The sequence below is a fragment of the Choloepus didactylus genome, chromosome 17 (assembly GCF_015220235.1).
Source record: "Choloepus didactylus isolate mChoDid1 chromosome 17, mChoDid1.pri, whole genome shotgun sequence".
NCBI lineage: Eukaryota > Metazoa > Chordata > Mammalia > Pilosa > Megalonychidae > Choloepus > Choloepus didactylus.
Window position 1 is genome coordinate 23341700 of NC_051323.1, and position 27609 is coordinate 23369308.

General features: G+C 42.2%; 1 protein-coding gene across 1 annotated transcript; it reads right to left on the bottom strand.

The window, feature by feature from the left end:
• Window positions 1–872: 872 nt before the first annotated feature.
• PLEK (pleckstrin) lies at window positions 873–27609 on the bottom strand. The gene is made up of 9 exons (XM_037806960.1): window positions 27436–27609; window positions 15318–15473; window positions 14478–14659; window positions 12081–12172; window positions 9018–9202; window positions 7446–7550; window positions 4946–5029; window positions 3978–4047; window positions 873–2710 (listed from the first exon to the last, which is right to left on the bottom strand). Exons 1-9 carry the CDS (start codon window positions 27475–27477, stop codon window positions 2574–2576), a joined length of 1053 nt encoding a protein of 350 aa, XP_037662888.1. The 5' UTR covers window positions 27478–27609; the 3' UTR covers window positions 873–2573.

Consider the following 27609-nt stretch of genomic DNA (forward strand, 5'->3'; position numbering starts at 1 on the left):
AATGCTTTATTTTTCTATCAGTCACATGACACAAGAAGGCATTTTCCTCCTTTGTAAATACTTTCTTAATTCTTCCAAAATGGATACTTCTACGATCTGCTCCCTCTCACCACCCCTACCTCCACTGAATTGGGATCCTGAGTTTTCTTTCCACACTTTCTTTCCAGCTTGGAACGTTCTTCAGTTGGAATCGGCAGTTTGTTTATTCCTTCATCCATGTCATGAAGGGAAATGTCTGTTGCTCTGGGGCTCGGGTCAGTATGGACTTGCCTGTTACTGTGCTTGACAGGGACTGAACTTGATTCCTAGGTCAAAGAGGTTCAGACCTCTCTACACTTGACATACCCACTTTAGTAAGTGATGCCATCATTCCACCAGGAAGAACCTGTCTCCCATGTCAGGAAACCATAACAACTCTTTCAATTATCTCCTGGCCACTTGTTCAAATGTGCAACTGTCACCTAGACTAGGATGGAATAGTGCCCCCTGGAGTTGAGCAGTGCACAGCTGCTTAACTGTACAGAGCAGCCCTTCAAGAGGAAATTTCACCCCCCATAGACTTTCCTGTTTATTTGATTGTTAGTGGCCATTTACAACTCTTTTGCTTGCCTGAACATTGTAATCAGGGCCTCATAAAAAAAAATCAGTAATATAGGCTGTCCGTATAGTTTCCTCTTCCTTAAACCCTGTTTTTATCTTCCCCCTATTCTTCTTATTCCCTAAAATAGGATGACTTTTTTTAAAAAAAAAGTCATAAAGAGATAGAGATGACTTGTGAGACGAGAGACGGTGTTATCCTCAACAAGTGAAAGTGAGTTGTAGGAAAGCAGTCATTAACGGGAGGAAAAACATCAGAGCCATCGCACCAAAAAGATGCTAAAAATAGTCAAGTTTATTTCAGAACATAAGGTTGACTCTATGTTAATAAATACTTTTAACACTGAATGTAGAAAAAATACTGTGCATGTTCTAAGATGACAATTTACTAAAGAATCAGAGAAAAAGGTAGTCCTGTCTCCCTAGGCCATTGATGAAACAATTAAGGAGTAGAAATAGCCTCGTGAATGTGGTATGGAATTAGGGGAGAGAAAGCTGGGAGCTAATAAAATCAGGAAGAATTTTCTTACTGGGGCATTCAAACTAAAAATGCAGATTTGGAAAGCACACCCTCACATATACCTGTTTCTATGGGTGTCATAGAACCATTTTGGAGTAGATCACTCATGAATGGACAGGGTGAAAAACTGGAGACAAATCTCCGGTTGATAATGGGGCTGTGAAGCCTCAGAGCCCAACAGGAGCTGCTGCTGCTTGTGCTTAAAAGCTCAGGAGGGTTCCCAGCTGACACAGGTGTTGCAGACGCCATCAGCCATTCTTCAGTGAAGGCATGCTCATGTTGATGTCTTAGTTTGGACACTTTTATCACCTTGGGACTGTAAATTTGTAACCAAATAAATTTCCTTTATATATATATAAAAAAAAAAGCTCAGGCGGGGACGACAACATCCCTAACTGGAGAACTGAAGGCTCTCCTCAGGGCTGACGGCCACCACAAGCTCTGTCTAGAGGCCTTTCGGTGCTGACTTTGTATAAACCCAACATCCCCTCAGCAGCCTACAGTCCTGCCCCTCCCCACCCTCTGGAGCTAGGTGGGTGGGGGACCCATTAGCCAGACAGCTGCCCAGGCTCCTCACCTATGCAGGGAACCCATCCTACTATTTTTTTTCCCCTAAACACTGAATTGAAACAGTGTCTCGAAGACTTGAGTTTTCCCCTTCTAATCGGGCATGATAATAAATGGTAGAGAAATGCTCCTGAAAAGGACAGATCAGCTTCAGTGGAAATAGAGTAACATCTGCTTCCGGGAATAACAAGGACACTCATCTATTCATGGCTTCCTCAGGTCTTTTTCTCAGAAGACATGACTTTTCAGGCCAAAGTAAGTGACTGAAGCCAGTACTTCAGCTCTGGCTCTTAGGAAATTTCTGGGTAGGGTGAGGAAGGAGGAAGAGCGCTCCCTTTTGTTTTGTTACTTGATCTCTTGGCCAAGCACAAGCCAAAGGTGTTTCTGCCAAGTGCCCTTCCTACAGATTTGCAACACTGTTTAAAAAGGAAGAGTTCTCTCGAGTTCTGGCCTATTTGGATGCAGCCAAAGGCCAAGACTAAGCCATGGGAAGATACCAGAAGGACAGCTGGAGGCACTTTCACTTCCACGGGTATTAGAATCACAAGCATTTTCTTTTTCCAGCTGGGGAGGACCTCAGAGCGCTGGCTCAACTCCGTGTTTTCAGAAGAGGAGCCTGAGGCGTGGACAGGTTAAGCAGTGTCCCCAGGCCACGCAGCTTCTTACATCTGCGCGGGATGCACGGAGAGTGGCAAGGAGGTGTCAGTGAGCAAGGTGGTGCTGGCGAGCACCGTGGGGCACGTGGTAATTGCATTCAGAATTCCCCGCAGACAAATCTTCCCACCCCTGGGCCCTTTCTTGCTGATCCATCCCACAGGAGGACGGGTTCTGGGCCGAGCTTATCCTTGGGGTTCCCGCGGGAGGGTGATGAGAAGCCGCAGGAGCGCCTTCACTTCCGGCTCCGGGAGACCACCTGGATGGCCTTGATCCACTCGGTGCGCTCCTTGGGGGTGGCCGCTTGCAAGAAGTAATGAATTTCATCAGCCGTGATGATCTCAAAAAGGTTCTCATCGTCGCATCTCTTGCCTGGTGAAAGAGAAAGTGAATGCTAGTGCGCACACGCGCATCGGAAGGGCCTCCGCATCCACCTTCCGTCTGCAAGTAGTGAAATCCTTATTTCTTTTTTTAGTGTTTTAAGAAAATTAAACACGTGGTTTGCCAACATGTACCAACAAGAATACCAACATTGTAGAATGATATAGAGTCACTGGATGATTATATATATGCATATATATTGTATACCTACAGATAGTATGATCATATATCTATGTATGTGTATTATCTACATATTTGTATTTTTAAGAAATGAAGTAAAACACTCAAGGTGAAACATTTTCTTTTCATAGTTTATATACAAACAAAATTTCACACCTTTACATACCAATAGTGTTTAACAAGTAACCCTTTTCTTCCTCTGCTAATAATATAAACCAAAGGGCTGACCCTAACTGGTTTCTATCCAGTACTAAGTTAGAGTCTCTGATGAAATATCAAAAGATAATAAACTGGCCGATAGTGCAGCAAGGCAAAACATTTGTCTCAAATCAAAAAGCAATATGCTCCCTTCTCCAAAACTAAAGAATCATTCAAAGGGGGAAGGGTAGTAAAAATGCAAAGCCAGGGTAGTAAAAACCTAGGCTTTTGCAGCTATGGTATTTTCCTGTAGCCTATATAATACCATAAACCTGAAATAGCAAGGTCAAACATCTACCCAGTGATACCATTTGTCACTGGCCCTTGAAAAGTCATGCTACATAAACATGGTTATTCCATGCACCAAATCATGGACTTGGAAAGGACCCAGAAGTTCTTCTGGTGTAACCCACTCATTTTAAAAGGAGTTAGGGGATCACCTAAAGAAATTAGGTGATTTGCCCAAGGCCATGCAGATAATTTACTAGCACAGACCTAACTATTACCACACTGCCTAACTGTAAAAATGTTTCTTTTGTGGTGGGAGAGTTCCTGATCTGGATATGTAAAAGATCCCCCTTGAGGATTGTCATGGCTCAATTACAGATGTCAGGAGGTGACAAGCTCCCCATCTAAGCCAGTTCTGAGGTGATAGATTTTCCTCAGCATAGCTCAAGGATTTACTCAAGGCATCCAGAAAGCCAATCCCACTCCCCAAAGGCCTGGAGAGCCAGGACAGAACTTGGGAGAGGAGAGCCCTTGTCTCTCCAAGGTAAATTCAGTCCTGCTTATGCCTGATTGATTGATCGCAGTTAGCTAAGGATTTGTATGTGTGAGAGAAGAGTAAACACACCTCCCTCATACAGAAATTCATTCTTACCATCTGGGTTGCTCTCCACTGATGTCACCACACAGCCTCTTAAGTGAATTGCTCCCAGGGGATCTTCTCCCTAGAGGGGAGAGAGGTAGTTTTTTGTGCTTCCAAAGTATAGTGTATGGTTATATCTCACCCTGTGGTACAAAAGCCAGCTGACACACTCTGGTATAGATGAGGGCCCCAAAATAAATAAAGAACAGAAGGAGATTAAAAGAAATCTGTTCTAGATCCATAGATCCTTCCAGATCCTCAATCCTCCAAAGATCCTTCCAGAGCCTCAACCCTCTGCTTCAGTAGGCCTGGAAAGGCTGGATGAGAAGACACAAATCAATCTGGGCTCAAGTCTGGAGGAAAGTGGCAGGGGAGGTGGAGAAGCTGAGGTCACCAAGTCCCATTAAAGAAGAGCTGCATGTTTCCAGAGCTCTTCTACCCCATGCAACTGATCTAGTGGCATAATCTTTACAGGAGGGAAACAAAGAGCCCTGTGCTGCAAGCAGAGGCTGGGACCCAACCCAGACAGGGTTGTCTTTATGCTTCAGAGCTGGCTCATTTTATTGAGAAAAAAAGCCCTCTCCTGAATAATCAAAAGCTCAAATTGCTGGACTTAAGTAATGTACTCATCGAAGTAGGCCAGGAGGAGGAATTATCACTTTTTGCATATCACTTTTTACAAGAGGGAAGTGTTGGACTGATTGAGTGTCCCTGAAAATATGACATTGGGACAAACAAAATAAACTTTGTGTTGAGTTGACCAAATAAATTATAATTTAGTGATGTTTTCTTCAATCCCTGAGCTTATGGGGGGCTTCAAAGGCTAAGATCTCAGCTCCTTGCAATGATCGGGGATAGGAAAGAGTGGAGGTGGGAAAATTAAGAAGTGGGAGGATGAAGGGAGAGAGAGAGGATCCCAACAGAGCAGAAAGAGTAGCCCAGCTAATAAGCACATGGCTCTGTCCACCATGGAATCTCACCCCAGCAGGGTCATAGTAGTGCAGGTAAGCAGGATCTTCTCTCAGAACGAACTTCCGTACTTTCCAGTTCTTCCTCCTGTGACCCTGTATCCAGGATCAACATAAGAAAAGGAGTGATGAGTCCTTAGCATCACTCCATGCCCATAGTAGCTAGGTAGTAAATCTTTGCTGAATTGACAAAGCAAAGAAAAGATGAAATATTAACTCCAGGAGAACCAGGCCCCAACCCAGGTCTTCGCCAGGGGAGTAGCACTAGACCAATTAACAATGTGTATGGCACAGCCTCTAATTAATATATTTTCATGTCTGTAAAAAGTGACAGGGTAGATTAATTTATTTCTAAGATTATCTTCCACTTTTAGCCTTGTAAAAGATAAAACTACTTACAACATGGGAGATACAAAGAAGTTTGAGACGTAGCCCTGCGCTTCAAAGAGTTTATAATGTGGAAGTAAGGAAATAGGAAATGCTCAAATCAAGCAAGTGGTATAGATAATGGGTTTCAGTGGACTAAGTAATTGTGAGCTTTGGTTATCAAAGAAAGCTTTATAAAGACCTACACCCATCCATGTGGGACACAAAGGATTTAAATGTTTAAATAGATGAGGAAGAGATGGGAAGACCACTGGTGAAAAAAAAAAAAGCAGAAGTGAAAATGTACAAGTTATATTCAGAGGTGAATGAATAAGAGCAGTTTGGCTAGAATGCAGGGTTCATGAAAAACAACAGATGCAAGGTTGCAAAAGCAAATGGGGACTTAGTAAAAATGAAGAGTGGGGGCAGTTTCTGATGGCTTTTGAATAGGGAGTGAAAAGATTATAATCACATTTTAGGAAGATGAATATGGTAACATTGTACAGGAATGACCAGCTGGCTAGATTAAAGGAAAGCCAAGGGAAAGATAATAAAATAAAAAGGAAGTGATTAAGGAATGATTGCAACAATCCATGCATAAAATTATTAAGAACTAACTTCAGGCCGTGGAAATGGAAATGGAAGGGAATGGTGGCTGTGACAGATGTGAGGAAAGAAGAATAGGATTGGCCTTTCCCAGTAGAACTAAACATGGACATCAGCCGGACTGTGACTTTTGAGGGCAGGCATGAGAAGCTGCTTAATATCTGTTTGTCATTACCTCAGGTTACTCAGTTATTTCAATTAGCTTATAGCAGTTTTTTTTTTTTTTTAATGCCATGGTAAGCCTGACTCTATGATTTCCCGCATAAAACTGAAATAGCTTAACTCCAGAAGCCAAAAAGCAAATTAGACTAGAAGACATATAGTTTCTACCTAGGCAATATTATTTATAATTTCTAAAGCATCATGTATTCACAGGCACATACACCAATTTTCCAACATTTTTCACTGCACATGGACCATCTGTGATTTTAGCAAACAGGGCCTCCTCCATAATGTCAGGTAGGAGGAATTTAAAGGGGCTTTCAAGAATGGGCCTAAGCTATTTGATCAAGCATTTAGTCAAGCAGCATATTTCCAAAGAGCTTTTTACTAGCTTCAATGGTCGGGCCAGTAAGTTGCTCTGTATAGTCAGAAGAGAAAACAGAAAACATTTCTGTCTGCTTTATCATGTCCAGAATGGCTTTTGCAAAACAACAGCTTAATAATAGTGTGAATTCCTGCTCTTTGCCTTAGCTGAATGCAGTCCATGAGATAAGGAACTAAAGTTTCCGCCCATCATTTCCTCTTGACCTATAGACACTCATTTCACACTGTCTTATGCAATTGCTGGGTAATCACCAAGTTGTCATGAGTCAGCTGAGGAAGAAGTTACCAGGAGGATGTGAAATCAGCTGACCTTGACCAACCACCATATTCCTTTAAGCCCTCACTGATATCACAATGTGACATGCTGAAGAGTTTGATGTGAGGAAGTGGGTTTGAGGCAGCTTTCATTTCATGAGCATTTCCTGAAGGATTTCAAGGGAAGGACACATGCCTGGCATTTCAAAGGTTTGTTGCTGAATTGTCGAAGCCATTTACACATTCCATTTAATTCACTCTACAAGTGCCAGGCCTATTCTAGACCAAGAAAGATGCTGAACTCTGCAGCAGACACAAGAAAAGCATCTACAAAAAATCTACAATGTGGTTGAGAATTAAACAACTAGATATTTTATACATTGTCACAACAGAACAAATTATATCAAACTACTTTTACCCTTAAACATCTCTGTCTTTTCAATGGCGTCTCTTAGCCAGTTTATTTCCTCTAGCTAATGAAAAAAGCGATAATTATCTTGAAACATCTTTTTCCTATGATATTGACAAAAGAAGAGTTTCCCAATTTCAAGATGCATCCTCTGCCCTGACTTCCTCCGTTCTCGTGATCAAATGTCAATTTGATCATCTACTTAGCTATTTACCCATCTTTCACTCTGTGGTTGCACTTTCTGGTTGTCTATTTGTTAAACAAACAATATACCATTTGGTAAGTATCTTCAGGGGAAATGGCTAGAAGGGAATAGACGTGGTGACTCACCTGCTTCAGTAAGCACCCCTGCTTAATGATGACCCCTCTGAATTCTTCTTTCAGAATCACATCTTCATCACTGGAATTCTCTTCACAGAAGAACCCACTATCTGGCTATTGGGAAAACACAGCAAGCTTATTTTGCCAGACTTGGGCAGATTGTTCATGTACCATCTCCATCTCTACCTACATTCCAGCCACCACGTTAGGCTCCTCTTTCTTTTCTTCCTGCTATGTGTATCCCAATCTGAACTTTAGAGATTGTGCTTGGGTAGCTAGTTTCCCCTCCTTCTTATTTCTAGATGCTGCCCCTCTCCTTTTTCCACTCCTTTCATTTCCTTGTGCTCCACGTGCCATGTTCTAAGTCTAGCTCAGTCCTCCTTGTGGAGCACAAAATCACCTCCAAAGTCATCTTTCTCTTGGGGAATCATGGCCAGATCCCTGAAAGCAGAGTAGGTGAATTTATAAGACACCACTCAATACCATTCCCAGTGCCAGCTTTACCACTCAACCACTTCTCCAGCTTTGAGAAGATCAAGAGCATATATCCAGCCTCATCCTTTGAGATCAGGAGGGAATTGGGACTGTCGGCTACAAGTGGTGATGAACTTGTAGCTGACAAGTTCATCACAGAAGGAAGGAAACACAGAGGAAGAAGAGCCACTGTGGTGGGTATTTTTAGAATCCCACATTTAAATGGCTATAAAAAAAACAGATGGATCAAGTGTCTGAAAAAAATAAATACTGACAGAGAAACTTCCCCTAAATTGAAACAAAAATCTCTCTGGGACATTCACTTTACTTATGTAATATGGATATTTCTCTTAAATAGCTTCCTAATATCCATGCTCTGAAGCAGAATAGAAACAAAACTGCAAAAGTCCCCCTAGAAATCCACTGTGGCTGGATTTCTCATGTGGCCCAAAATTAGGTCCATATTGTGTAGTACAGTGTTTCCCAGTCTGTGGTAAAGGGTACATAAGATACACAAGATGACTGTAGGAGGCAACATGGATGAACAACTTTTGTATTAATAATTGTGCATTTTGATGCATATTGGGGAAAATACAACTAGCACATCACACCTGGGATTTTTGGATCCCCTCCCTGCTCCATCTCTTGAAAGGAAGCTCAACGGAAGATAAAAGTTTTGCCTGTTTCATGTTGTTGTTTTTAACCACTGCTGTATCTCCTCTGTTTAGGAGAATACCTTGTGTATATTAGGGCCCAATAGTGAACTATTACTTAGGATAAGAATAGTTATATTGAAGTTTAAAAAAGCAAGTTAATTTAAAGAAAACCATTCAAATCAATACTAGTTTCCTTTAAACTGATTCACTGGTAAGCCTCGTGGAGAGGGGACAGCTGTTGTGTCTAAGAGGCACTGGAGTCATAGAAGCTCCAAATGGGCCTTGAGGCTTGGGTGTTTCCTTGCTCTCCATGACTGACCTCCCCGTGCCCTGTCTCAGCTCTAACAGCTCTCCACAGGGCCGGGCCCTTTCTTCTGTACACATGACCACGAATGAAATCCATCTAGACTCTACCCAGAGCAGCTGCCATGACAGCAGCTTTGCTCCTTACAAAGTAGTAGAAGGCATCAGGGTTGTCCAGGAAAGGGTTCTCCGCGGTTCCGTCTGCTGCAATCTTGGACAGGTCTCCAGCAGGCTGCAGATACCCTTCATTGAGCAGCGAGGAGGCAATCATGAGGCCTTCCTGGCGATTCCGGACAGACTGGTTGGACACGAGCCAGTCGATGACACAGTTACCTGAACAGACCATCATAGGGAATGTTAACTCTTCTTACCAAAGAGCAAGCCCCTGCCAGTCACCCCTGAACTGGCTTCAGAGCATCCAGCTGCCGGACTTGACTTATCTTCCCTCTTATACCAAGAGGGAAAAAGGAAATCAGTGGGATAGATACCTGCAAACCACGGCAACCACATAAAGCATTCTTAAAATATCTTTGCACCGATTAAGGAGGCAATGCATGCATCCAAAAGCTAGTTTTTACTCACCTATTCATTTACTCCACTAATGAACAAGCATTGATTGAGCATCTACCAGGTGCTAAGCACTGTGTTGAGTATGTGTGACCCTGCCCTCAAGGAATCTAAAAGGGGCAGAGGCAGGATAAACAATGTTTTGACCAGTGCTCAGCTACAGGTCACTACCATGAAGCTATGGGGTCAGATCTACAGGAGGGCGTGGCATGCAGGGGCTGGGAGGGAGTGGGCTGTGTGTGCATTATTGAGAAAAGCTTCATGGAGGAAGTGACACTGGGTGGGGCTGAAGCTTAAAAAATGAGTAGGTGTTTGGCAAGCTGATGATGCAGGGGCCGAGAGGAACCAGTACAGGCTGAGGTAGCCGGCTGAACAGATGCGCGCGGGCACGAGGCAGCCCTGTGGGGGCAGGGGAAGTGGAAGAGTTGGTGAAAAGAAGGCAGAAGGGGGCAAGAGGGAGGGGGAAGACATGGGGTACGGTGGGAGATGGCACATTAAGAAATTTGGCAATGAAGAACTATTCCAAGTCTTTAAGTGAGGAAATAGCATGCCCCAATGTGCGCTCTAAATTAAAATTGGTTGTCATCACTTGGAGTGATCATCATCCCTTTGCAGATCTAGCAGGGAAGTCATTTAATCAAACTTTTGCCCCAAGATAGGACTGCCAAGAGAATAAAATGAAATTGACTCATCAATTGGATTATTAGTAGGCTACAATAATGTAGTTTTATATTTAAAATGGTGTGTTCTTTACAAAGGTAGCCAGTGAGGGAGCCAACATAAGTCAATCAGTTCCCGGTCATCCAGGGCACACCATCCTCGGAACAGCAGTGAGAGCAACCGGGCAGTGAATTTTCCACAAACTTCATATATGGAAGGCTTTTGCCCACTTTTCTTTCTCTGTAGCAATAACTGATAGATGCTGCGTTACTGCTTTTAATCCTTGCAATAACCCCATAAACGATGTAGGGCAGGATTACAGATCTCTGTTTTTACGGCTGTAAAGTTAAGTCTCAGAGAATTTAAGTGACTTTAAACTTTAAGCCTTAAGTGACACCAGTCCTTAAGAGTTCCAACCCTAGGTTGCATGCCTGTCCAATATGGCATGCTGAAACTTGAAGGGCAAGGCCCATCTAGTCATCTGAGGTTAACACATCAGCACTGCCTGGGTCCCAGTCTCTGCCACAGATGTCCTCCCCCATCTGAGGCCACCTGACTCCCATGTGAAAGCTCCACCCCGCTTGAATTTCTAGAACCTGCCCTAACCTTCACCAAGAGGGACTTAAGAAGTTCTAGCCCAATACTCTGGGATTCAGTATCACATTACACAGAAAACAAGTCTGGCCCAGACTTTGTACCCAGACCTGTGTGAGACCTTCCTGAGGGTTTGAGACTCTATTTTAGCAACCCCAATCCTGCTAGAGCTGGAGCCCTGCCGTTCTCTTGCCCAGGGCTAGGTATCTTGATCCCAAATCTCAGCACAGATTCCCTGATCCTAATTGGCTGCTGCCTTAACTCACTGAGGCTGAATTTCCATGGGTTGCTAGCCTGTTACATCTCATACTCTTTTGCCCCTTTGGCTTCCTGACCTGGACCATTTTCCTGGATTATCTATTGATGTGTCTTCTCAGATTCTACATCTGCTGCATCTCCTCACAGTTTTCCCTCCTTGACATCTCCTGTTACCGTAAGTAAGCCATGCCTGGTGTTTGACAAACCTAGCCCTAAACTTTACCACCCATTTTTTACCCTAATGAATCACTAGCACTACAAGGCTGGTCACGTCCTTTTTCTGGACGTATATTCTGAACACTTCTGCCTCCATAACTTTGTTCCTATCATCCTCTGCCCAGTCCTCTGCTCAGAAATCCTCCCCATAAATACTAAACAAAACTCTACCCAGCTCTCAGGGTCCAGTTTGGGTACCACCTCCTATTTACCCCAACCCCTTAGGCTCTTTCCATTTTCTGAACTCACAGGTTGATTGTCTGTGGACACATGACATCATTAATCATAATAACCACATGGAAAGCTTGTGCCGGTCACTGCTCTAAGCACCGTGCAGCAAGCCTCTGATGTTATTATTATTCCCATTTTACAGATGAGAAAGAGAAGCACAGAGGGGTAAGTAATTGGCTCAAGGTTTTATAGGCAATAACCATCAAAGCCAGGATTTGAATTCAGACAGTTTGGCTTCAAAGGACATGTTTTTAACCACCATCCATGCTACCTAAACTCATAAAGCTTAATGTCTGGCCCTGTGAAGCCTTGTGACATCCCTAATATTGTCATTTAGATCTTATATGGTATGTCTTGATCCCTGTTTATCATAGTAAGGATCACATCTTAATCAACTCTGTGTTGAAATTATTTCCAGCAATTCTCAACAAAATGCCAGTTATTGAAAAAAAATTCCCCTTTGATTGTTATAGCTGGAACTTCCAAAACTTTATCTTGACCAACAAAGTTCTTTGCTACTCTTCTTTGTTTCCACTCTGGGAAGTTTAATTCTCATGTCCACCAGTCCTCGGGCTATGACCCTGTCCACCCGTCCTGTCCCAAACTCCACAAACACATACTGCTGAGGCAGAGCTCTCCATCACCTTCCCCAGTCTCCCCAGCTCAGGCTTGCCAGGCCTTTTACCTGTGAAGCAGTGATTAAAAATCTTCTTGTCCTTCTCTAGGTTCAATTCTTTTATTCCTTTCTCGTTGTCTTTCATGGACAAATACAAGGCACTGCACAGAGAGGCAAACAGATGGGTAAGTGGAGAGCATTTCAGAATGGCGGATCTTATCTGGGAGTCACCACGTTGGAAAGCCTGGCATGAAATGAACTACTTCCCTTCCCAGGCAGCCCCCGACCCTAATCACCCCACTGGGTCACAAGTGGCTAAGGAGCAGAGTTCATATTTGTCTGACTCTGTAGTCTGCACAACACTTAGCACAATGCACTAGGGAGGGCTCCTGAGTTCATTTAAGTTCTTTGGTGATAAACTCCTGGTTCCTGAAATTAAAGGTTCTCAGGGCCAATTTTCTGTACCAGGCCAGAGTCTGATGTTTTTACATTCTAGATCTCTAAGGACCCTCAATCCTCATGTTCCAGTTCTTTAAGAGTCTTGAAGGGACCATCCAGTATAGACATTTGTCTCCAAGCAGGTGAATGTTTTGACTAAGCTTATCTCTTACTTCAAAAATTATAAAAAGGAAAAAAAGGGAGAAGAGTTCTCATTTTTGTCCTTGAAGTAAACCCCAAATAGCCTTCTCAGAGCAATCCCAAGCAATAAACCAGAAAGCCACCTTTATGGATCCTGCAGCTCCAAATGGCCAGAGAATCATGTCCACCTGGCTCTGAGAGCTGTGACCAGGAGTGTGGTCACTCACGTCCCAGCCAGCAGGTGCAGCTAGACTAGGTGCCTCCTCTTGGTTCTTCACCAAAAAGCTTCCTGGGTGAGGGAAGCGGTTCAGTTTTATCAAGCTCAATTCACAGCCTATATCAAGCTCCTACAACATGTCAAGTCCTGGGTTAGGCTTGTGTACAGGGTGTCTTCAGTCCCCTGGCAGGGACCACTGCTCCAGAATGTCAACAGAACCCTCACTGGTCACTTAAAGCAGCTAGCATGGGAGTCACGGCAGGGCTCCTGCTTCAGGGTATGTTCAACATAAAAGCAAAAGTACCAGGAAGCAGGAAGCTCCAAGAGAAAGGGGCTCATGTGACAGGAGATGTGGGACATGCAAGAAGAGGAGCCCTGTTCCCAAGTCCTATCAGGGGCTGAATTTACCCACAGGTCTCTAACCACTGTTAGGCTACAGCTATCACCAGCAAATCCAAGACAGCCAACACCAGGTGCCAATAACCAGGTCAGGGCACCAACGGCCTCTTCCTGGGATCAGTGTTCACGCAGCTGGCTCTTGGTGAAGCTGTGAATGTGTCATTTTGAAACCTCGCCTGCTCAAACACCTAGCACCTGACATTTCCTCCCTACCTAGAGATCCTGGAGCTTCCCTTTGAGACTAATTTATTATGGCCGATTTATAAATGCAATCTAGTCTGCCCAAGTTACCTGAATGAGAGAACTTACGTTCCATTAGCCTCCCTTCCTAAGCTGTCATGCTTTGGAGAAGCTGAGATTACCCCTTCAGACCCAGGTAAACATCTTAACACACCAAGCGAAGAGCCAGTGTCAACTTGGAAGAGTGAATACAGCCTTCAGTGGTAGTCAAAGCAAGCCTTAGGACGGGATCTGTTATGAGATTTCCTCGAAGGAAACTAAAAGGAAGAGATGGACTTTTGTTGCTCTGATGTGGCCCTCTCTCTCTAAGCCCTCTCAGCAGGTAAACTCACTGCCCTCACCACTACATGGGACATGACTCCCAGGGGTGTAAATCTCCCTGGCAACACAGGATATGACTCCCAGGGATGAATGTGGACCCGGCATCATGGGATTGAGAAAGCCTTCTTGACCAAAAGGGGGAAGCAAAATGAAATAAAGTTTCAGGGGCTGAGAGATTTCAAATGGAGTCAAGAGGACATTCTGAAGGTTATTCTTACGCATTATATAGATATCTCTTTTTAGTTTTTAGTGTATTATAATAGCTAGAAGGAAATATCTGAAACTGTTGAACTGCAACCCAGTAGCAGTTCTTAAAGATGAGTGTATAACTATATAGCTTACATGATGTGATACATGATGTGACTGTGTGGTTGTGAAAACCTTGTGGCTCATACTCCCTTTATGCAATGTATGGACAGTTAAGTAGAAAAATGGGGCCAAAAATTAAATGAATAATGGGGGGCATGGAGGGTGGCATGTTTTGGGTGTTCTTTTTTATTTTTATTTTTGTTTTTATTTTTGAAAATGTTCAAAAATGGAATGTGATGATGAATGCACAACTATATGATGATACTGTGAACAACTGATTGTACACTTTGGATGACTGCATGGTATGTGACTACATCTCAAAAAAATTGCAAGGAAAAAATAACAGTAAAAAAAAAAAGAAGAAACAGATGGAGAGAAGCAAACACACACAAAAAAATCACCTTAAGTCAATGGTTTCTGGCAGTCGAATGGACCTCCTGGTGGATTTTCTTGCAAACTTCTGGCCTCCTTCAATGCATTTAATGGCTTTCTTGATGTCCCGAACCCAGGCGTCTCTCTCCTCCAGGAAGGCTGCCTGGAAGAAGTGGTCTTGCTGTTTGGTCGTAGTGATCTTAAACACAAACTAAAAAGCCAAAACACATCCCATTAGGAGTGACTTCTTTCAAGGGGCTCAGGCCCCTTATGAAGCCCAACAGTTGCCTCAACCCTGTCCTGAAAGTGCATGGCCCAGAGAGACCCCAGTGTCCAGGGTGGAGGGTGGGTGATGGCAGGAGGGACTGTCCCAGGAGCACCATTCACACTGTGGGCTGCACTCGGACTAGAGGACCAGTGCTTGTGAAGTGCCAAACTGTGTCCCCCTAAAAGACACTTTCAGTTCTGGCCCCATCCTGTGAATGTGATCTTGTTGGGAACAGGTTTTGTGAAGATGCTATCAGTCAAGTTGAGGCCAAACTGGGTTAGGTGGGCCCTCATCCCATACAGCTGGTGTCCTATAAGATGGGAGGATGGACACACAGACAGGCAGAGGGGAGGACACCATGTGACTGTAGCAGAGAGCACCATGACGCCAGGAGAGGCCCAGAACCGATTCTTCTCTGCAGACTTCAGAGAATGCACAGCCCTGCTGATACCTCGATTTCAGACTTCCAGCCTCCAGAGCTATAGGGCAATAAACATCTGTTGTTTTAATCCACCCAGTTTGTGGCACCTTGTTACGGCAACCCCAGGGACCATGACAGTGCCCGACGAGGTATTCATTGTGGCCGGTGATAGCAACTCACCATCCTTTTGCCAAAGTCCTGACAAGGGCTCGTAAGAGTGCTTCCTTTCAGGGGGATCATGCCTTTGGGACTGTTGTCACATTTCTTCTTATAGAATTCAATTCCATCTTCTAATAGGACCACCCACATGGGTTTCCAGGTGTTGAATACGCTCCCCTGTAATGACAACAAAAAGAGGTGAGATGGGGGACGAGGGGCTGGGAGTGGCAATTGTAAACTGTATTTTCTTCCCAAAGAGGGGATTCTGTAGGGTGCTGGAGAGTCACCCTTATTTTTTTTTTTAATTCAGTTTTATTGAAATATATTCACATACCATACAATCATCCATGGTATACAATCAACTGTTCACAGTACGATCATATAGTTATGTATTCATCACTGCAATCTATTTCTGAGCATTTTCTTTACATCAGAAAGAATAAGAATAAAAAATAAAAGTAAAAAAAGAACATCCAAACCATCCCCCCCATCCCACCCTGTTTGTCATTTAGCTTTTATCCCCATTTTTCTACTCATCCATCCATACACTAGATAAAGGGAGTGTGATCCACAAGGTTTTCACAATCACACTGTCACCCCTTGTAATCTACATTATTATATAATCGTCTTCAGGAGTCCAGACTACTGGGTTGGAGTTTGGTAGTGTGCTTGTTTGAATGTATTATGTCCCCCAGGAAAAGCCATATTCTTTGATGCAACCTTGTGGGGCAGACATATTAGTGGGGATTAAGTTGGAATGCTTGGATTAGGTTGTTTGCATGGAAATGTGCCTCACCCGACTGTAGGCGTTAACTGATGAGATATTCCCATGGAGGCATGGCCCCACCAATTCAGGGTGGGACTTGATTGGTGGAGCCATATAAATGAGCTGACTCAAAGAGAAGGAACTCAGTGCAGCTGTGAGTGACGTTTTGAAGAGGAGCAAGCTTGCTAGAGAGGAACGTCCTGGGAGAAAGCCATTTTGAAACCAGAACTTTGGAGCAGATGCCAGCCACGTGCCTTCCCAGCTAACAGAGGTTTTCCGGATGCCATTGGCCATCCTCCAGGGAAGGTACCCGATTACTGCTGTGTTACCTTGGACACTTTATGGCCTTAAGACTGTAACTGTGTAGCCAAATAAACCCCCTTTTTATAAAAGCCAATCCATCTCTGGTGTTTTGCATTCTGCAGCATTAGCAAACTAGAACAGGTAGTTTCAGGTATTTACTTCTAGCTATTCCAATACATTAAAACCTAAGAGGTGTTATGTATATAGTGCATAAGAATGTCCACCAGAGTGACCTCTCGACTCCATTTGAAATCTCTCAGCCACAGAAACTATTTCGTCTCATTTTGCATCACCCTTTGGTCAAGAAGATATTCTCAATCCCACGATGCCGGGTCCAGATTCATCCCTGGGAGTCATATCCTGCATTGCCAGGGAGATTTACAACCCTGGGAGTCAGGTCCCACGTAGGGGGGAGGGCAGTGAGTTCACCTGCTGAGGTGGCTTAGTTGGAGAGAGAGGGCCACATCTGAGCAACAAAGAGGCACTCAGGGAGAGACTCTTAGGCACAATTATAAGCAGGTTTAGCCTCTCCTTTGCAGGATTGAGCTTCATAAGGGCAAGTCCCACGATCTGGAGAGTCACCTTTAAAAAATGTTTTATGATTTATGTGGTTTCAGTATAAATCCTCTCCAATTGTTGACTTCTTGGTGTGCCTTTCTGATTTCTCCCACTAGCCCTTTGCTCAACCTGACCCCCTGTGTGAAATGCCCCTTCCACCCTCTTCCTCCTTCTCTCCTTGACTGAACTCTCCCCATCCTTCAAAGCTCGGCTTAGCGTGACTCAGCTCCTCGGGGGCGCCTCCTGCTTTTCTTCCTGGCTGCACCACACATTCTGGAACTTCATAATATGCTACCTCCTGTGGTTCTTTAATTTACTTAAGTATGGTCCTCTTTCCTTCTTCATAGCAATGACTTATCAAGTATTTTCATTTGCTTCTGGTACTGAACATAGAGTAGATGTTCCTTAAAACCATGTGAAAGACGATTATTCCCCAAATTGTCGAACACAAGCAGCCATCACACTTCACTGAAAAGTGATAAATCCTTCTCATTTTTGTTAGTCCCCACCCAGACTTTTCTCTGCTATAATTTCCCCAAATTTGCCCCACCTCTGGCTCACATGATTCACACCACCACAAACCACAACGGCCCACCAAATATTAAACTTTCCAGCCCACTGCTCTGTGTGGGAGCTGTGAGAGCACACTTTTCTTCTGTAAATAGCTCCTATGTATGATTTTAGAGCATAAACTGTATTTTGGGGGGGTTAATTTTTAAAATTTTAACTTTTTTGAGAGGAAAAAATAGGGAAAGAAAGGATAAACATTGGTTGGTTGGAAGGGTTTTGTCTCTGTTTTAGAAAATTTCAACTCTTGGTAGTGTTTGTCAAAATTGAAGAAAGAATCAAATATTCTAAAGTCAAAATGTAGAAAGGTTTTTTCCTAGTGCTTTGCAACATATGGACTACAGACCACCTGATCTGAGTCATTGAAAATGAGTGTAAATAAAAGCTGGTCCCACCCCAAATCTTCCTTCACTTATAAACCCTAGTTATGTTGCTGTGATTGACAAATCTATATAAAGCCCTAGATCTATTGCTCCCCTCCTGCTCAAACCTGGGCAAATCACTCACTCTGTCTGAAACTCAGGTTCCCAGTAGTAAAATGGGGATAATAAAGACCACCTCAGATTTCTAGCACATGTTAAGTGAAATCATATGACAGGATTTTGTGTGTTCTGATGTGCTCTACAAAGGAGAGTGTGGTATATGTGATAACTGTCACATGTCAATGTCCTAAATGCTTTGAGTTTCTAGCACAATAAATAGCCAGTCTTACATCTTCTCTCTATTCCTAGAAAATGAAAATGAACTGGTATCACTATCATCACGTTAAAGAGAAGGAAACTCAAGGACATTTAGCCACTTGCTGCTTGGAGTAAGGAATGGGAAAGCTGAAGGCCCTGCACAAATGTGTTTGCAAAGAAACAAATCACCTCTCTTTGGTTTCTTTCCTGGTGGAATGAGGCTCAGAGGTGGTGAAAGATCTCACACGGACCTGGACTTCTATGCCTTCTCCATCACTGCATCCAGCTCTGAACTTAGGAGGCCTGAGGGTCAAGATCACTTGAGGGTCAACCCTCATGCATGGATCTGAGCTTCATATGGACCATTTATTAGTTGTGCTTGTCCTTGTGGAAAATGGTTAATCTTTGCGAACCTTGGATATTTTTTCTTCTGTGAGAGGGAGAGAATAATTCTACCTTACAGATGGTACCAGTATTCAGTTAGGTTTATATCATGTGTAAATATGTATATATAAATGTATGCATGAAAATGTATTAAAAACACTCTGTCAACTATAAATTGCTACCAGACTATATGTTCTAAGAGGGCAGAAACCTATCTCACCATTATATTGCTAGGTGCTCAATAAATCATTTGTGAAATGAATGGCTGTAATTAAAATCACATTATATGTTAATTGATATATAGAGTAAATAAAGAAGATATGAAGAAATGACTAACACAAGAATAGAAACAATAATGTGTATAGATATTTTCTAAAACTCTTCTATATAAATGTGCAGGATTTAGTAAACTGCCTCACTTTTCAATAAGGAGGCAGGTGCCCACTTCTGTGTGACCCAGCTACTCAGGAAAGAAGCACTTGGGAAAGAAGGGGACTGCCATCCTAGCTGGAACTTTTTTAAAAAATTCAGAGGTGAATTGTATACACATAAATAATCAGCCCATAAATCCTTCATTGGCCAAGGAAAATAGTATGGCTACTGCACCCTTCCTGTTGTGTGTTAGGGCGACTCTCTGTGGTTTGTTTTCCCCTCCCAAGCCTGCCCTTGATGTTCAGTTCAACTCAGGGATGGCAAATATATTCAATCTCAAATGCCAACTCAGACTGCACATTTGTGGCTGCCTGAGGCTGGACTCACTGGAAAAGTGTAAGGATCCACTAGCAGTGTCCATGGAGGGCATAAACAGTGGCATGCAAGCTGCATTTGCTTCCATCCTGGTCTAATCAGATCCCGTTTAACTATGAATATCAAAAAGAACACTCAGAGAGCAGCCTGCAGGCATGGCCAAGCTGTATGAAAATCACTTGCAAAATGGCTTAGAATGCCAGTGTTATACCACTCATGTCAATGTGGACTTCAGAGAAATCCTGATTTTGAAAGTTTTCAGTTTGGTTTCATGCCAACTTCCCCTTTAGCAATAAATTAACCATTCTGACTAGACTAAGGAAGTCTATCTTTCTGGTCTCCATTTCAGGAGAGCTTGGGAAAGGAAGAGTTGAGGGTTCTTTGCTTCTTCTCATTTCCTGAGGCATAATATCATCCCTGTCATGACTACCACAAAAGAGAATTATCATCCAGGTCCCAACAGATCCTGCTACTTATCTCAAAATACAAAGGGTCTATATAGAGCTCCTGTTGCCCAGAGGAAGACTATTTATGTCAAGAAGATAAATACACACAGGACTATCACTTTGCTTGTCCAAACGTTTCCTTTGGTTTAGTTAAGAAAAAAAAAATTTACATGATATCTCTTCTCTGGACAGGCAGAATAATTACCAGTCTACAACTGGATTATTTTTCCTTTTTATAAAATGTGCAAAGTTAGCCACTCTACAGCACCAGAGTCGAATGCCTTTCTGTTTTCATATGTCTCTGAGAAGGACTCATACCCAAAATATAAAGAGCTCCTGCAAATCAATAAGAAAAATGCAAACAATCCAATTTAAAATGGGCAAAAGACTGAAACAGGCACCTCACAAAAGAGGATATAAAAAAGCCTATGAAAAAGAGATGAACATCATTATTCATCAGGGAAATTCAGATTAAAACCACAAGAGATGTCTACACACCCACTAGAGCACCTAAAATTTTAAAAGGTTGAGAAGACCAAGATTTGGCAAGGATATGGAGTAACTGGGACTCCCATATATGGATGGAAGGACTGTGAAATGGTACATCCAATTTGGAAAACTATTTGGCAGTTTATACTAAAGCTAAACACACACATACCCTGTGTACCAGCAATTCCATCCTGGGCACAAATCTGAGAGAAATAAATGCATACATCCACAAAAAGTTACACGCCAGAATGTTCATTAATGCTCTATCCACAAAAGCCAACAAAACAAAACAAAACATAACAACCCAAATACTCATCAACAGGAGAGTGGATAAGTAAATTGTAATAGGTTCATACAATGGAATACAACTTAGCAATTAAAAAAAAAAAAGAATAATCCATTGGTACTTGTAACAACATGGATAAATCTCATACATATTATTTTGAGTTTAAAAAGCCTGAAACAAAAAATCATGTACTGTATGATTCCATTTATATGAAGTTCAAGAGCAGACATAACTGAAGATTACTGGCATTAAAACAGTGGTTACCTAGCATAGGGGTATAAATTAGGAAGGGGAATAATGGGACCTTATGGGTAACTAGAAATGGTCTGTATCTTGGTCTGAGTGTTAGTTACACGACGTATACATTTGTAAAAAGTAATGGCGGACTTGCAGACCTGGTAGTGATTAAGTTAGAATGATGGAATTTGGTGCTTTCTCTGCCTCTCAGTCGTTGTTGAGCCCCTCATGGGAGTAACCTCACAACACCATCCCTGGCTGCCCCTCTATTTCTGCCCCTCTGACCCTGACCATCTTGACGCTTGCCCAAGAGCAAATGTGGAAGCACAATTTAAGAATATCCAAGTTAGAAAGGAATTTAGGATCATCTATCAACACCCTATCATTGGTGTTAAGTGACAGAGCCTAGGACACTGACCAATTTGTTTGTTTCAGAAGCCACCTGCTTTTTGGTAACCACATAACTTTGAGTAATTCTGGAATCTGGATCAATTTCTTTAGGCCATTTAGCTATTTTACCTTAATGGAAATTATACACACACATGTCTGTTATTTCCCATACGTGCCCAAACCTATACAATTATATGTCCACAATGGGCGAGTTTTAGATGCTGAGTCAGGTTTAAAGTTTCCTAAAAAACCACTGCTCATCATCATAGGACTGGTATAGTTTAGTGCATGAATCTGACAATGTACAACACCAAAAGCAGAAATCATAAACTATAAGATATTTGGGTGTAAAACTAATAATAAACTTCTGTACATTTTTTTTTAAATTGCAACTGAAAAGCAAATGAAAATGGGGATACTCATTGTCATGAGGAGATAGTTATAATATGTCATTACATGATTAAAGGTTAACATCCTTAAAATATTAAAAAAAAAAAAAACTTTTTCATCAGTAAGAAAAAATACAAACAACTCCCAATCTTTTAAATGGGCAAGCAATATAAACAGGCAATTCTCAAAAGGAGAAATGTACTGCCTCAACAGCAATCAAAGCAATGCAAATTAAAATAAAAAAGACACAACCTTTTTCATTAATAACATCTATTTTCAAGTTTTATTCAATGTATTGGCAGAGATATAGGAATGTGGGCATGAAGGAAAATAAAAAAAGAAGCCCTGTAAGTTAGAAGTTTGATGTGGGCTGTCAAAAAGAGTAAAGACATTATAGGTACATAGGATCAATATTCTAACCTTAAACAGAACATAGCTCTGGTGTCCGACAGCCTGGGCTCAAATCTCACTTCTGCCATGTTCTAGCAATGTGACCTTGAGCAAGTTTTAAAAGCTCATTTTCTACATCTGGCAAATAGAGATAATGATAATATCTACTTCTTAGGATTGTTGTCAATATATAAAATTGCTCAAGGCAATATCTAGCACATAGTAAGCATTCAATAAATGCTACCTCATCCCTGTAATTCTGGACTTATCAGGTGCACTTGAAAAACTGCATTAAGTTTAACGACCCTCAAAATTGCAGCTATACTAAACCCTATTCAAAGGAGAGTGACAAGAATGACAAGTAGACAAAATTACATCTCTTCTGGGGAACCACTTAAGGACCTGGCTGTATTTTAGCCCAAAAGGCAGAGCAGATGAGAACCATTTTCAAATGTGTGAAAAGTTATCACTGATTGTTTGTGAAGTCTCAATCGGTAGAGGTTTCAGAAAAACAATTTTCTGAATAACAAGAGGTATTCAAGGCTACTTGGTGAAGGAAAAGAAATGCAGGCCACAGATGGGAAGTTGGATTAAATACTTATTTGAATACTTAACCCTCCAATACTAAGATTTCTACACATGTTTTCCAAAAAGCCTGCTGTCTCTACTTTCCTTGTAGTCTTCTATTTACAGATGCCCTTACCAACCTTTGGGCCTCAAAGGCAAGCCAAAATAATAAACCTTGAAGACACATTTAACATGGCCATCTAAAAATGAATATACCATCTGAAATTACCTTTTTTTAATATTTCAAAAGTTACTCTAACATGGAGCTCTGAATCCTGGGTTTCTATGAGTCTTCCAAATATGTTCATTCAGCAAAGAATGATGAGGCAGATTGTATGCTTCAGAACTTGGCCTGAGGGTTGGGAGTATAAAAATAAACAGGACCCCAACTCTGCCCCCCAATAGTTCACAGTCTAATGGAGAAGCCACCTCCAGCTCAGTGTGATAAATACACAGGCCGGGGCCTGCCTTCCTGTGGACATTCAACTTTGCTGAAAGAAGCCACAACTGAAAGCTGAGGGCTGGGACAATCGTTTTGTTGTTTTTTTTTTAGAACCCCTCCCAATCACCTCTCACAAAGAAGAGATACCTCCTTTAACTTCCTCTTTCCCTCAAACTTCTCTTTGCATATGCTGACTTTGGGCTGAAATTCAAAGGAAAATAACACCGTGAGTTACTATCACCTATTCTCCCACACACAGGCATTTGTTATATTAAGTTGAAGTTGCATTAAATTAAGCTGTTTTTTTGCTACATCATTAAACTTATCATCCAGTTTTCCAACCAGATACAAGAACTCACTTGTCTAACTCCTCAGACAAATGGTCATTGTAGGTCTTTTGAAATTCTTTGAAGGCAAGGGAAATAATTTATTCAGTAACATATGTTTAAAATAAATAAACTCTTCCAGGTTGGACAACTTCTCAATAAAAATACATTAAGTAAGCAATATGGAATTGGCACAGTGTTTAATAGTGTGACTTCTGATGTCCTGGGGATCTGGGTTCTAATCTCAACTTTGCCCCCTTAGACACGTTGCTTCATTTTGTCAAACGTTAGTCTCCTCTGTAAAATGAGGTTAATAAAGTACCTGCCTCCCATGGTTATTGCAAATATAAATGAGATAATATGCCTAAAGGGCTTAGCACAGTAGCTAGCTTGTAGTAAATGCTCAAAAAAATAACAACCATGTCAACAGATAAAACCACACTAATTTGGAGGCGATGATGTGAAGTTGTGCTTGCATACGGTTCTCCTGGGTGCCCCTATCGCCACAACGGTGCTTTGGAAAAGAGTGTCACTGTAATAAGAGCCCATGTAAGGTGCAAGTCCCTGAGGTTTGTTTTGTGGCATTGTTTCCAGAACAACAAGGCTCCCTAACAGATCCCTGAGGCTCGGTCTGGTGGCGGTAGGAAAGAATTCCTGGGCTGGAACCACTGGCTCTTCTGCCCTCTCTTTCTCTCCAGGCTTCCTCCCTCTACTCCCACAGTTTCCACAGCCCTTTTCTTTCCTGTCTAAGCCCTTTGCCTTTCTCCTATCCATCACTTTGAGTCCTGGGCTTTCTCCAGCCTCACAGGCCACCCAACACTCAGCAAGATGCCTGCTGGGTTAGTTGCCATGGAAACAACAGCTTGCTCCAGAAACCTCTAGTAGTGAGGCTGGTATGGGACAGGATTTGGTGGACTCTAGGTTATTTATTGCATGCAATTTACTCTTCTCTTTTTTTAAGTTATGATTATTAAAAACACCCAACTCAGTAATTTGTTTTCACGTATTCCCCTTTTTCTAAGTAACCTCCTCGTTAGGGAGAAAAGGAGGCTAAGATTACTAAACTCAATTTTGCCCACAATACAATCTGGCTAGGCCCCACTGTGGCTCTGGTGAGCTCATCTGACCTCCCTTTCGCCGGCTTGGTTAAGCCTGCCTTTAGGAAAGCAGCCTGGGATCACCGAGACGAGCATGGGCTCTACTGTAGGGCAGGCCTGGGTGGAATCCCAGGTCATCCTCTTATCAGTTGTTTGACCATGGACAAGTCACTTATCCTCTCTGAGCCTCAGCTCCTCATTTGTAACATGGGGATAAGGATACTATCTTATAGGGTAGTTAGGGTTGTGTGAGATTGTGTTTATACGGCAGCTAGCTGCTACCTAGCTCTTTTTTTTAGGTCAAAAGTGACACGACTCTATAGGCAAGGAAATCTGGGTGTCATTTAGAATGAAAAAGCTACAGAACGACAGAATCGTGTGTTTTGCCGGCTCCTCTTAACCCTCGTCTCTATTTTAAGGTCCTAGTCATGAGGCAAAGGAAGAAACCCAAATTGCGAAAGTGGAAAGGTATCCTACACAGAAAGAAAGCAGAAACATCCCATAGTTGTTGCCTTGACCTGTCGACCCCAAGATTTCTGACTCTACAAAATCCCGCACTTGCATTTTCTAATGTTTTATTCTTTCCACCCAGAATGTCTTATCTCCAGTGAAATTATTTTCTAAGACAAGACGTAGGAAGAAAGAGGTTCTTTATGTCTACCCATATCTTAAACAGCATAAGCTTCTTTAAAGAGGAAAGAGTGAATGGAGGGAGATTCATATTGCATTGCATGTCATGCTTTAACCATCAAAGCATCTTATGGCCTTGTTGGAGAAAGGTTTTCATGGTTCTTTCTTCACTATCAGCTTGGCAACTAACCCGGGAACCAGTGCGTCTCACCATTGACACCCAGGATAGGAGCCCCATGTATGGAAGAGTATATCGATATCGACTTTTATCATTGCTGTCATTATGTTGCACCTATTATGTGCTAGGCTCCTGACATATACAACTTTCAATCCACATGGATTGTGTGGTAACTGACAGAAACATAATGCCTAAAGAAGTTAAGAATTTTAGTACCTGACCTGATTTAGGAAATTCTGGCTTCAGATTCAGTTCAGCAGCAGACGAAGGGACTATTTTTGAACAAAGCGTTTCTTAAAAATAGCAAATTAGAGAATCTCTATACATTGCAACAGAGAATATTCCAAAGGTTCTGAAGAAAAATGTAAAAGTTATGGAAGACATAAATTGTAGACTTGAAAATTATGGAAGATGTAAATCATGGAAGTAGCAATATGAAATTACACTGTTTTTAGGTGCATTTTCTAGACTGGATTTTACAGGACATTATCTGAAAGGGTTACTCTCACTGATTAAAAAGAATTAATTAACTTAAGCTCATTTGCTTGACTACTCTGACTCTATTATCCCCATTTTGTAGTGAGACAGCCTCACTTATTAGAGATTTATCTTCTATACTTTTTGCAATTTATGGAGTTTCAAAGGAGTGTACAAACTTAAAAGCAATTTTTCATTGCTGTTTCATTTCAAGATGTTTTTAATTGTTTAAAAATGAAAAAAAAAATAGATATCCATTCACCAGGTTTTCTCAGGATACCAGCTCATGAGATCAGGAAAGAAATAAATCAATATTGATTATTATCTGTTCTCAGAGAAGATACAGCACATATCGCAAGCTATCCACATACGCCTGTGTGCGTGTGTGTGTGTTTGTGTGTGTGCACGTGTGTTTTCCAAAGGAGGTTTCAAAGGGCAGCCAGCTAGGGAGACTGTCAGTCGAGGGCTCATTTATTCTGCAGCATCCTGTCCAGTAACTCTCACTGCCACAAATATATTACAAGCCCTAACATCAATTAAATTAGCTTTCTGAAAGAGCCTGGGGTGCTGGACAGGACTCAGAACCAGGAGTCAGAGAGAGAGTTTCTGGTCTCAACTCTGTCCCAGCCACATGCCCTCGGGCGATCACCGAGCCTTTTGGGTCTGTCTCCTCTTTTGTAAAATAAGGGAATTACGCCAGATGACCTAAGTTCCCTTCTAGCTTTAAATTGAAACAGAATCGGGTGGCCACATGTGCTGTTTAACACCCTGGTGAGTAGAACATTTTAGGCTAAAAGTTAACCTAAAAGTTCCATTAAACAAGCACCTAAAACGACTCTGTTGTAGGCCCTTCAATCATTTAGCATTTCTTCCCTGACACCCTGGGCTCATCTCAGTCCACATGAGCACACTTGTGTATGTTGGCATTGCCCACAGGATACCAAGTGAGATCCACGTGTGAACTCCCCATCACGGGCGGTTTCACAATGACTCGCTCACACACCTAGCCTTGCAATAAAGACCAGTAGTGCTAATAAAATTCAGTTCTTCTGGACATCACACCAGTGGGACTAAGCATTTTGAGTAAATTTGTGTCTCTATTGCCTAACCTTTAAAATGGGCCATGTATCACCATAATGGAACATTATAGGAATTCACTAAGAATTGTGTGAAGAGATTCAATCCAATTAAAAACATATATATAGGGTTTTTATGCATCGATTCTAAGAAGATGGCCTACAAAATACGTTATAATTACTGCATTATTATACCAACTCAACTTTAATCTCTTTCTTCTCCTGCCCCCAATCCCCACCAAAAAAAAAAAAAAAGAAAAAAAGACAGGAGGAGGAGAATTTAAACAGAGAATAAGTAGTCTCTTTAAGTAACCTGTATAAAAGAAGAGTCTGAGTCTTTAGCAGAATTCCTGTGTGTGAGTAGCTCTTGAAAAGGATGTTCTAATTTCCATCATCTCATGGAGAGGCAGGCAGCTCAGGCCCTACAGTGTGGAATTCTCAGCCCCACCAGATCCAGCCCTGTGCTAAGCTTGAGCGGGATTAGTTTACCTTAAAGAAACAGAATGCAGTGGAAGGCATTCACCTTAAAGAAACAGAACGCAGTAGAATGTGTCTTAGCTTTCCCGCTAACATCCTACCTGCTGCAATGTTCTGCTATTTCGACCCAATATTTTCCTCATTCATAAAACAAGTGAGTAGGGAGTGCAATCCAGGAACCCAATCCTCTCCCGTCCCACGCAATCATTCCCTGGTAAGTGGGCACATCTACTCACCCTCTTCACAAGGTAGCCTTCCCTGAGCCGCTTTGGTTCCATGTTGGATGGACAGACAAGTGGACGGGTCCACTCTCAGACTCGTCCTCTCCGAAGCTCACCCTCCTGTGAGAGTTGATGCGGTTGTGGGTTGCCTTTTCTACATCAAGGTCCCTTTCACAATTTCCCCTCTGC

Coding starts and splice junctions, on each gene's coding strand:
- PLEK (XM_037806960.1), bottom strand. CDS start 27,477: ATGGAACCAAAGCGGCTCAGGGAAGGCTACCTTGTGAAGAGG. Junction 14,660..15,317: donor AGGACTTTGGCAAAAGGATG/GTGAGTTGCTAT, acceptor TTGGCTTTTTAG/TTTGTGTTTAAGATCACTAC. Junction 9,203..12,080: donor TTTTAATCACTGCTTCACAG/GTAAAAGGCCTG, acceptor TGGTCTGTTCAG/GTAACTGTGTCATCGACTGG.